Consider the following 11622-nt stretch of genomic DNA (forward strand, 5'->3'; position numbering starts at 1 on the left):
ACCACCACCATCACCATCACCATCACCACCATCACCATCACCACCATCACCATCACCACCACTACCATCACCTGCATCACCACCAGCATCCCCACCACCACCACCATCACTATCATCAGTATCACCACCAGCTACCAGCCCCACCCTACTATTGTATGGGTAATCAGGGGTGTGGGCTTGACCCAGCCTCGCTGCCTCCCTGCCCTTGGCTGGCCGTCCTGAGTACCAGGGGCCTAGGGCAGTCCTGAGGCATTCCCTACGTTTCCCCCAAAGCCAGCTTCTCTCACAGGGTGACAAACTTACAGTTGACCTGGACAAAGAGCACCGCCTCATCGTGGCCAGCCATGTTCTCTGCCCTGACAGACACGCGGTAGATACCGGGACTCTCATAGCGGTGCCGGATGGGCTCCCCGGTCAGCGTCAGGTTCACATACATGGCCTTGAAGCCGTCACCGAGGTCCACCTGGTACTTGGTGGTCAGGACATCACCCTGCAGGGAAGCACCATGTAGACACTCAGGAGTGAGCCTTGAAGCTGAGAGGCCAGAGCGGCTCATTCACTCACTCACTCATTCATTCATTCCCTCTGGCCTTTCCTTGAAATGAGTGGGTCTGGGGACCCACAGGGGACTGGGCCTTGTTCTGCCCTGGAGTTTCTGCCTGGAGTGTGGGGCTGACCAAGGCAGCTGGTTTAACCGGGGGCTGTGGCCGGGGGACACTTCAGAACAATCACCCAGAGGCAGAGAGGGAGGGGGGAGGCCCAAGGGTGTCATCAGAGAGCAGCTGGGGGGGCAGGGAGGGTCCGAGGGAGACCCACTGAGGCCTGTACCTGGCCTGGAGCCAGGAGGGTGAGGGGAGCTCTCACAGTGTGGGGGGTTTCGGCCGGGGAGAGGCACATGTCTGGAAGCGCCTAAGCTGCCTGCAAACGAAGCAGGATTTCCCTTCCGGGAGGCTGTGGTTCCTGATTTTCTCTTTCTCAGACCATGTGGTACCAGGAGTGACGCTGAGATGCAGCAGTGTGGGTACAGAGAGGAGCTGCCACCAACTGCCATCCCCAGAGGCCCCGAGTCGCCCATGGAGGCTGCTCTAGACCTCCTTCCAGGACGTGGACACCGATACAGGAAGGAGACAGAGCAACTCAGCCGCCACTCAGGCCCCACCGGGCGCCCTTTGCAGACACAACCGCTTCCCCAATTAGCCCAGCTCCATTCCAACCACGAATCTTCTTTCTACAATTTTGACGATAATTTTCTATCCTCTTTTTCCATTTCTGTATTTCAGGAGTGTTACATAAATGAGTCGCACAGCACGGGATCACGTGGGAGTGCCTTTTTTCACCCGGCGTTATCCACTTGAGGCTTGTCCACGTTGCTGCAGGTATTTTATTTTATTTTATTTTATTTTGAGTCAGAGTCTCACTCTGTTACCGAGGCTGGATCTTGGCTCACTGCAACCTCCAATTCCCGGGTTCAAGTGATTCTCAAGCCTCAGCCTCCCGAGTAGCCGGGATTACAGGGATGCACCATCACACCTGGCTAGTTTTTGTCTTTTTAGTAAAGGCAGGGTTTCACCATGTTGGCCAGGCTGGTCTCGAACTCCTGACCTCAGGTGATCTGCCCACATCAGCCTCCCAAAGTGCTGGGATCACAGACGTGAGCCACCGTGCCCGGCCCTGCTGCTGCAGGTATTAATAACGGATTCCTTCTCACTGGGTCATGGTGTCTGGGCATGCGGGCACCACAGCCTGTGCAACCTCCACCCACTGCAGGGCGCCGGGCTATTTGAGCTTCTGGCCTTTATAAATAACACTGCTATGAACAGACATGTGCAGGTTTCTGTGTGAACAGAAGTCTTCGTTTCTCCGGTGTGACTGCCACCAGTGTGGGTGCTGGGTCCTCTGGCTGTCGCATGTTGAGTTTGTTAAGAAAAGACTGGACTGTTTTCCAGATCCCTGGGGCCATTCTCCAGCGGCTCAGCCACGCGTGAGGGATCCGGTGCCCTGCGCCGCCTCCCCACCAGCACTTCGTGCGGGCGCCGTTTCGAATGCCAGCCACTCTGACAAGTGTGCAGCGGTGTCTGGCTGTGGGCCTCCCTGGCGGCAGACGGTGTTGACCGTCTTTTCATGTGCGTACGTGTCATTTGCCCATCCTCTTGGTGACGTCTTTTCAGTTCTGCTCATTTTCTAACTGGATGGTTTGTTTTCTTGCTTGTGGGAAGTAGAAAAGTTCCTTTTTAAAGTTTCCTTTCTTGTTAAAGAATAAGTGTGCTAATAACTTCGTGAAGCCCTATCCTATGCAGCTGTGAGACATGCCATGCTTACAGGCACACAGCACATTCTATGTCCTTGTACCTTAACCAAGATACCTGTGCTGGACATGCTCACAGGCATGTCCTCAGCTCTCCATTGCTTTTACCTGTTTAGAATAGTTTTAAGTTGTTGGCCAATCGGGTTTTAGTTTAGATTGTGAGGTCTGGCTCCAGCCAACAGAGATCAGACACAGCAGCAAGGACAACCCCAAATGCATAAGGATAAATTTGTGTGCTTTCCTTTGCTTATTGTACCCTCATGGCATGACGGCTAGTAAGGGGCCCCTTCCTGCAGTCCAGGAAGTAAAAATTGCATTGCTGAAAGATCCTTTGTCTCAGTGCTGATTTTTCTTTGCGGCACCGAGCGTCTGTTTCCAACATTGCCATTGGGTTGAATGATCTTCCTCTAGTCTAGGTACTGGTCCTTGTTGGACATGTGGTTTGTAAATGTTTTCTCTCACTGTAGCTTGCCTTTCATCTTCTTAACATGGGTGCTTCACAGAGCAAAAGTGTCTAATTCTGATGAAGCCCAATTTATCAATTTTCCTTTTGATTCTGCCTTTAGTGTGAAGTCTGAGGACTCCTTTCCCAGCCCTACATATTTTCTCCTATAGTTTTTCTAAAGGTTTATGATTTGTGCATGTTACATTGAAATCTCAGCAATTTTGAGTTCATTTTTTCTATCAGACGTGAGGTCTAGGTGGAGGTTCATGTTTATTGGATGAATAAGCCCTCCCCTCAGTGAGCTGTTTTTGCATACACATCAAACATCCCTCGGCCGTATTTATATGGGTCTATTCCATATTTACAGGGGCCTCTATTAGACCTGATTTTTAATTCTTAAGATATTTAAAAAACGTAGACTCCCCTAAACCCAGTGCTGTTTGCAAGAGTTGCTTGGCCTATGTTTGAGAGTGTGTGTGAGTGTGTACAGATATGTCTGCACATGAGTGTGAATACATGAGCGTGCAAGTGGGCGTGAGTTTGTGTGTATACATGAGCATGTAAGCGTATGTGTGTCTGGGTGTGAGTTTGTATGTGAGTGTGAGCATGTAGGCGTATGTGTCTGGGTGTGAGTTTGTGTGAGCGTGTAGGTGTATGTGCATCTCGGTGTGGGTTTGTGTGTATGTGTGAGCATGTAGGCGTATGTGCGTCTGGGTGTGAGTTTGTGTGTATGTGTGAGTGTGTAGGTGTGCATCTGGGTGTGCTTGTGTGTACATGAGCATGTAGGCGTGTGTGCATCTGGGTGTGAATTTGTGTGTATATGTGAGCATATGTGTGTCTGGGTGTGAGTTTGTGTGTATACATGAGCCTGTAGGCGTATGTGTGTCTGGGTGTGAGTTTGTGTGTATGTGTGAGCGTGTAGGCATATGTGTGTCTGGGTGTGAGTTTGTGTGTATACGTGAGCCTGTAGGCATATGTCTGTCTGGGTGTGAGTTTATGTGTATGCGTGAGCCTGTAGGTGTATGTCCGGGTGTGAGTTTGTGTGTATGTGTGAGCGTGTGCACCAGTGAGTGAGTGTGCCACCCCAGATCCCACACCCCCACCCCTTCCCTAATGTGGCGGGTGGCCTCTTCCTGACAGTAGCTGCACAGTGGGGCGACTCTCCCCACCAAGAGCATCTTTGATCGCTCTCCTTGCCTCAGCCAACTCCAGCTCCTGCCCACAGAGCAGTCCCAGTAAGGGTCCTGGCCCCCGGGGCGGGTGTAGACCGGGTCCCACTGGAGACTCTGCAGACGCAACTGTGCTGCGGAGACGCCAGGCTCTAGGGGGCAGCAGAGGGCCGTTTTTCCTTGAAGTCGGCCCCGGACAGGGACAGGGAGCCGCAGGGGGTCCACTCCGAGGGTCCAGGCGGGGGAGCGGCTCTGTCCTCCTGCTGCCCCATGATGCTGCTGCAAGCAGAGGCGCCCAGGGCTGCCCCTGGCTCAGGAGCGTGCGTCCCAGGGCCCGTCTCCATCAGCAGCAGCGCCTGCACCAGGGAACCACTCAGGTCTGAGTGCCTAGACTCTGTCCACGTGGAGTCTCGGGGCGGGGACCCAATGGCAGCCCTGCCACTCACCCTGCCACTCATTCCTGTGTGGCCTTGGGAGTGTCCAAGCCTCAGTTTCCCCAGCTATAAAGCAGGTTGGCAAGAGGACACCACTCGAGGTTGTGCCAGGAGTACAGGGAGTGGCTCGTGCACAGTGCCCCCCACGGAGGCGCTGGCAAGCACTGCTCTGCGTGTGCCTGGGCCTCAGTTTCCCTGTTTGCATTAGGCCAGACTCCCTGCTTTCCAACTCCAAAGACCTTTGTCACCAACATCCCACCCCACCTTGGCACCGTATTTTGAAGGCCATTTAAACAGGACACGTGTCACTGTGCAGCCACACTTCCTGCATCCCCCATGCTGTTCACCAAAGAGCCAAGTGCCCAGGAAAGCCGTGTGCCAGGAGAGAGCCCAGGGTCCTAGGTGTGCCCCCCTTCGGGTGCGACACAGGGGCCTCGAACTCTCCTTTGTCCTTTTCTGTGTCTTGAATTTTCTGCCTGTTTGTAAGTTTTTCTAGGTTTTGGTTTTGAATTTGCTACAATGAGCATTAGCTTATTCTAGCCTCAGAAAAATAAGCATGTTACAAATTAATTTTAAAAGAATAGAAGGAAATATGGAAAAGTAACAGTTGTTACCACGGAGGAGTGGGGGGGGACTTTTGAGAGATATTTATACTCTTGATATTTTGTGTGTGTTTTCCAAACCTTCTACAATGAACATTCATTATTTTTAAAGTCAGAAGAAAATGTAACACTTGTTCTAAAGCAAAAAAAGCAAGCGTGGGAGGCTGGGAGGAAATTTCGATCTGTGTTTGTGTGAGTATTTCTATCAGTATCTGTCCATGCACACACAGGACTTATCTTGGGTTGTGTAATTATAAGTCATAGTGTTTTTAACTTTCTGTTTTTCATAAGATCCCAAATTAACTAAATCAATATATAATTACTGGCTTAAAAAATGTGCTGCTGCCCACGGGAATGAATACATTTTATACCAAGGCCAGTAACCACCGCCCCGCCCCCCATGCATGAAACCATCTCCTTCTGCTCTGTGGGCACCTGATACCCACTACGTCCTATTCTGTTTTCCTCTGTGTCTCATTGTTAAATGCTGGTCTGGACCCAGGAAGTGGATTTCCAATCCTCTGCTGCCTCCTGCAGGCCGGACAGGCTGGCCCACGGAGACGCCTTGAGCCACTTCCAGGCAGAGGAGACCCCCTCACCATGTCCTCTGGGTGCCTAGTTGGAGTTGACCCTGCCCGACAGCCCTGGGAGCCCTCTGGGAGGTGCTCACTCACCTGCTCCTGCCGCACCACAAACAGGACGTCCTCTCCAGGTCGCACGGCCACCGCCTCGCCTTGGATGCTGACCTGCAGGCCGCGGGGCGGGGTGAGGGGGCACTGCAGCTGCACGGGACCCTGCTGCAGGTCCACGCCACCCTCGCACATGTTGGACACCACTTTCCGGTACCTGGATTGACAAGAGAGGGTCAGGGCCCACTTGAGCCAGGAGGCCAGGGATGGGGCCCCATAGTCTGGGGAGGGATGTGCTTGCCACCCAGAGGTGGCATTTGGCTTCCCACCCCTAGGGCTCTACTTACTAACTCCCAGCCACCTACTGACTCCACGCAACTGCTGCTATGGCCCCATCTTAGAGATGAGAACACTGAGGCTCAGAGGAGGAGGGATTGATGGTGGCAGGGTGTGCTTTGGAGGCGCTGGCACCTCCTTGGTCTGGTCATGTCACAGTAATCATCACAGCCACCGTCAGTGCTGCAGAGGGGGCGCCTTCAGCAGCCAGCTGGAATTTCATGGTCTTGCTGAGAAAGGTGGAGGACAGAGTGCCCGAGAGCTGGGATCCTGCCTCCACCTTGCCACTGGCTCACAGCGTGGCCAGAACTGTGCACAAACACAGCCTGCCTCTTGGGCCCCGTCTCCCTGTTCCCTTGAGAGAGCTGGGTTGGGTGATTGACCCATCACTGCATTCACGAGACACCCCTTTACTGAGCATCCATTATGGGCCAGGCACTGGGAATGGGGGTGATCACATGCAACCTCTGGATGGTGTGCAGAGCAGAGCATCTAGTGGAGAGTGGACCTGAGCAGATCACGTCAGAGTGAATCCACAGCTGCGGTGGCGCTGGCTGGGCACCCCTGGGGACCTGGTCCCTGACAAAGGGGCTTTCAGCTGAGACTGGGAGGGTGAGCATGAGAAGAAAGAGGACCCCGGCCACGGGAACAGCATGTGCAAAGGCCCTAGGGTGGGTGCTGAGCCCTGAGGGGGAGAAGGTGTGGCATGAGGTGGAGAGGGGCCCTGGGCGAGCTTTTAGGAGCCCCTCAAAACCACCCCGCAGTGGCCTCATGCAGCTTGCGACCCGCGAAGCTCCCTCAGGCAATGGTAGGATTCTGCATCTAGGAAAGTAGCGTTGCTGCCCAGGTGCCAGGGGTATCTGTCTCCCCCACGCTGGTCCCCCTCTTGCCCTCAGGGCCAAACTCTCCCAGCTGGCTCAGCGACTGAATAAGCAGCATTCAGAAGGTGATCATGCACAGGCCCATTTCATTAGTGCTTTGACAGAAAATACACTTCTCTAAGGACCAAGGACCACCCATGTGCAACACCTACACTGAGCAGATGACATGAGATGAAATCCTTTGCCTTGATAAAGATCCTTGCTCTGACACTTTAGACAAGAGTCCCTGTTGCCAAGCTCCAGTGGACGTGCAGGAGAGACCACCGCAGCTTCATGATACAGGGGTGCATGGGTAGACAGATGGATAGATAAGTAGATGGATGGGCTGATGGATGGTGAATGAATGAATAGAAGATGGTGGATGGATAGATGGATGAATGGATGATGGGTGGATAGACGGGTGGGTGGATAGTGGATAAATGCTTGGAAGGATGGATGGGTGAATTGATGGGTGGATAGATGGATAGGTAAATGAATGGATGGATGGATAGTTGGATAGTGGATGGATAGATGGATGAGTAGATGGATGAATGGATGATAGATGGATGGGTGGGTGGGTGGATAGTGGATAAATGCTTGGAAGGATGGATGGATGAATTGATGAGTGGATAGATGGATAGGTAAATGAATGGATGGATGACAGATGGATAGATGGATGGTGAATGAATAGATGGATGGTGGATGGACAGATGGATGAATGGATGAGTAAATGGATGGATAGAGGGATGCATGGATAGTAGCTGAATGCTTGGAAGAATGGAAGGATGGATGGAAAGATGGGTGGCTGAATGGCTGGATAAATGGACAGATGATGGCTAACTGGATGATGGATGGATAAATGGGCAGATGGGGGATGCTGGGTGACCGCACGGACGTGTGGGTGGATGGCAGGAGATACGCCGATGAGGTCAAAGCCTGTGATTTCTGGTCCTGCCTCCTGTTCCCTCATGTTCCCCAGGGGAAGTAATGGGGATTTTCTAATACACTCATGGGCTTTTCTCTTCCCCTCTGAAAACGTCCTCATCGAGAAATGGGGAAATTGGGACCTTTTGATGGAGCATGTTTGGGACCTCCTGAAGAGGAAGGCCTACAGCTCTTATGTACTTAACATTTTACATGAACTGAATCCTTCATGGCAATGTGCCCAGCCTCTGGTGGAGGAAAAGTATCATAACTGCTGGCACTCGCTGACGCCTTCCCTTCACACACAGCTTGTATTTAGCATACCACAGACTGAAGGAATACCTACTATGTGTTGTGGAGCTTACCACAGACTGAAGGAATACCTACTATGTGTTGTGGAGCTTACAGTTCAGCAACGAGGACAATTAAGTGAGTGATGACAATAGGTGGGACTTGTGACAGAGGTAAGCTCAGGGTCGGGGTGGGTGGTCAGGGAAGGCCTCCTGGAGGAAGTGCCATTTAAGCGGAGACCTGCAGGCAGCAGGAGCACCTCCAGCACCCAAGCTTTGGTGACTGGGGAGGGCCTGGCTTACTGGGGCACTGGTAAATGGGGAAGCGTCCTAGAATTGCAGAGGCTCAGAAATACCAGGGGAAGAAGTGCTGCCTCAGGTGGGAGCCATGGGCACCCTGGGCCTTTTCTGTTTGTTGTTCTCTGTCCAGAGCCAGCTCAAGGCAGCTTTCTCCTGGCGGTGGCCCCACGGGCTCGGATGGGAGAACCCTGCAGGTTCTAAGGTCATTCATTCATCACGTCTGGTGACTCCCATGAGCCCCACAGCCAGGCTCTGTGCTGTGAACGCAGGGCATCCTCAGCTTTGACCTCTCTTTCCTCAACTCCACTTGGGAGCTGCAGGCGCCAGCCAGGAAGGCATGGTTTTGGGGTTGCACCACACTCTGCCCCCGGATTCAGGCAGGGAGAGGCCTGCGCCCACACTCACCCAAGGCTGCTGGTGTAGGTCTGGCCCAGGGTGCAGTCGTCAGGCGGGGACAATGGGTTAAACCAGAAGTTGGCAGAGCACTTGTTGGTGTTGGACTCTGAGGAGGGGGAACGTTCAAATCCGTAGTCGCTGGGAGGAGGGAAGAGCAGTAGTAAGTGACAGGCACAGGTGGGAACCGGAGTCAGCTAGGGTTGGGGTGAAATCTGGGGGAGCTGAGAAGGGAACCTCATACCAAGGGCCTGCTGTACACCCATCTGTGAGGACATGAAGGAGCACCCATAGCCCCATCCCAGAGGGGGACACAGGGTGACAAGGGAGGCAAAGGGATGCTGGAAACTCAGAGAAACCTGGAGGGCTGCCTGGAGGAGGTGAGCAAATCTCAAAGGATGGACAGAGACAGGTAGGGAAAGAGAGAGAGAAGCACTGCTGGCAGGGCCCAGCCTGAGCAGCGCCAGTACAGGCGGAGGAGGCTGGAATGCCAGGGGGCAGGATGGGGAGGGGTGAGGTGGGTGGCAGGTGGGTGAGCTGTCAGCCAAATTGTCCTGTGGGCACTGGGCAGTCAAAGGCAGCTTTGGAGAACAGCAGGGGACAGGTTGGGTGGCTTTCAGCAGAGCCCCTGGATGGAGAAGGGCCAGGATGGCTGCAGCACGTCCCCAAGATGCCCTGACCTGTTCCTCAGTTTCTCCTCCTGCCCGTGAGCAGCCACTGAGGGGTTTAAAATGCACCCACAAATTCCTTACAGCTCCTTCCTGGAGTGTGGGCTGGTCTCGGTGACTCAGTTCTAAGAGATAGAATGAGGCAGAAGTGGCAGGGTATGACTCTGACACCAGGTGATATAAGGCACTGAGGCTTCCTCCCTCACTCTGGGGGAAGCGGCCGCCATGCTGTGAGGATGCTCAAGCAGGGCCTGAGGCCCCTTGGCTCGGAGCCCACTGCTCACCACAGGAAGTCCGAGTCCCGGCACTCGCACACGCGGGATGTGAGTGCTGATGTGAAACTCCTCCCCTTGATGCACCAGGACGTGGACTTTCTCTTCCGGAAACTTCTCTCCTGGCCCATGATGCAGCGGTCACCCTGCAGCAGGAACATCAGGGTGAGGAGCTGCCCGAGACAGGTCGACTGCTGTACATGGGCTTGTGGCACTGAGCCCACCAGAGACTGAAGATGGCTGATGCTTCAGGTTACAGATGGGGAACCTGAGGCCCAGAATGAAGTGGCATGTCTGAGGTCAAGTTGAGGAAGCCTCCCTCTCATCTCAACCCACGGGCATTCGCTGAGCCCCTCCTGTGTGCAGCCCTGGCTGGGCCCAAGGGGTCGCGGAGCTGCTGGAAGTGCAGCCCCTCTGAGGTTCCCAGTCCCCCCAGGTGCTGTGCGGGGAGCTGGGTGGAGCCACAGCTTCAAGGGCTCACAGGCACACAGTGGGTCCTCCGGGGATGATCAGGACAGGCCACCCCTGCTCCCTGCAACAGCTGCTGCAGCAGTGACGGGGCGGGACCAGCGAGGACTCCTGGTGGCCTGTATTCAGGCTCTTGGACCTCCTCCTAGGCCCATCTGAGCACTTCCTTGTGAAATCCAGCTTCAGCAAAGCACCCTGCTAAGGTGGCTTGGCAAGCACCGCCCACCCTCGATATCCGATCACCCTCCCTGTCAGATAGGCTTGCTCGTCCCCTGCTGCCCCCAGGAGATGTCAGATCCTCTGATGACTGCTGTTTCCTCTTGGTCAGTTTCCACCCGCTGACGTCGGCTCTGAACTCCCTTTGCCCATGCTGAATTCGAGTTGAGCCCAGTCTCTTCTTGGACAGGGTCCCTGTGCCCACTGTGATGGCCCGGAGTAAAGTCTCCCACCCCGTGCTTTAACAAGCGCCAGTGAATCATTTCTTCTTTAACGGAGCCGCCCAGTCCCCGGCAGTTCCAGCTCCCCACACTCTGAAATCCCAGGTTTCCCCACCACACCGCCAACAGCACAGCCTGATTGGAACTACAGAAGGGGACTGATGGCCTTTACACTCTGCTTACGCCGCTTAGTGTCAATATTACACACTAGTTATGTGTCTCGATTACAGGGAGGGCTCGCCCCAGACCCCACTCCACACCCAGACCCAGCTGTCTTGTATGGTATAGGCCTGTGTTACCTTCCTAAGATCTGAAAATCCTGACCTCCAAGCACACTGGACTCCATGGGCCTGGGATAGAGCCTGTGGCCCTACACTCCCCGAGTGTGGCTGAAGACCCTGAGCCCAGGTAGCCCCATGACCCAGAAGGGTCTAGGAAGTCCACAGGAGGCCTGGACATCTAAAGGCGCTGGGATTCCCTGCACATTTCTTGGAGGCAGGGAGGTGCTTGCCGGGGAGGACTCTGGGGGGCAGAGTGGGCCTGTGTTTGCAGTCTGTACCCGGCCTGCTCGACCCCAGCCACATCCCAGCCCACCTGCAGGTTGGAGAGGTCCCAGGAGCGGTAGTCCTCCTCGCTGCACTGCCTGGAGAACGAGGGCCGGAAGTCCACCTTGACCAGCTCCCAGTCAGAGCGGAAGCTGATGTGACCAAAGACCCTGGGGCGGGAAGAGGAGGGAAGGGAGAGAAACCTTCATTAGGCCTTGTCCTGCCGTGCAAACCATGTCCCGTCCGGACTCTTTTCCCATCTGTACTATGGGCACAGAGATCCCTCTCCTGCCCTTGCTGGGGATCAGAGCGAGGCTGCCCCGGGCACTGAGCGTGGCCCTGCACGGGTGCTCCGTGGGCTTTCTCGTGAATATTCAAACAACTACCACCCGTGATCTATGACGTGTCAATTGCACTGGGATGGGTCACTCTGGTTGACCCCCCATGACCCCCCTTGATGGACAGGAAAGGAGGCCCAGGTCCACAGCAGGGTTGGAGCCCTGGTTGATGGACAGGGAAGGAGGCCCAGGTCCACAGCAGGGTTG

At 54.5% G+C, this 11622-nt stretch overlaps 1 protein-coding gene across 7 annotated transcripts in view; it reads right to left on the minus strand.

The window, feature by feature from the left end:
* The window catches only part of SORCS2 (sortilin related VPS10 domain containing receptor 2), a 561689-nt gene that overhangs the window by 21410 nt on the left and 528657 nt on the right, over positions 1-11622 (minus strand). For all 7 annotated transcript variants that reach the window (XM_017539090.2, XM_017539091.2, XM_017539089.2 and 4 more), the window contains exons 15-19: positions 11127-11247; positions 9640-9773; positions 8700-8828; positions 5630-5801; positions 304-490 (exon numbers count right to left, since the gene is read on the minus strand). In XM_017539090.2, the coding sequence (XP_017394579.1) occupies positions 304-490; positions 5630-5801; positions 8700-8828; positions 9640-9773; positions 11127-11247 (743 nt within the window). The remainder of the gene's footprint in view (positions 1-303; positions 491-5629; positions 5802-8699; positions 8829-9639; positions 9774-11126; positions 11248-11622) is intronic.

Source organism: Cebus imitator, unplaced genomic scaffold, assembly GCF_001604975.1.
Source record: "Cebus imitator isolate Cc_AM_T3 unplaced genomic scaffold, Cebus_imitator-1.0 Scaffold117, whole genome shotgun sequence".
Taxonomy (NCBI): domain Eukaryota; kingdom Metazoa; phylum Chordata; class Mammalia; order Primates; family Cebidae; genus Cebus; species Cebus imitator.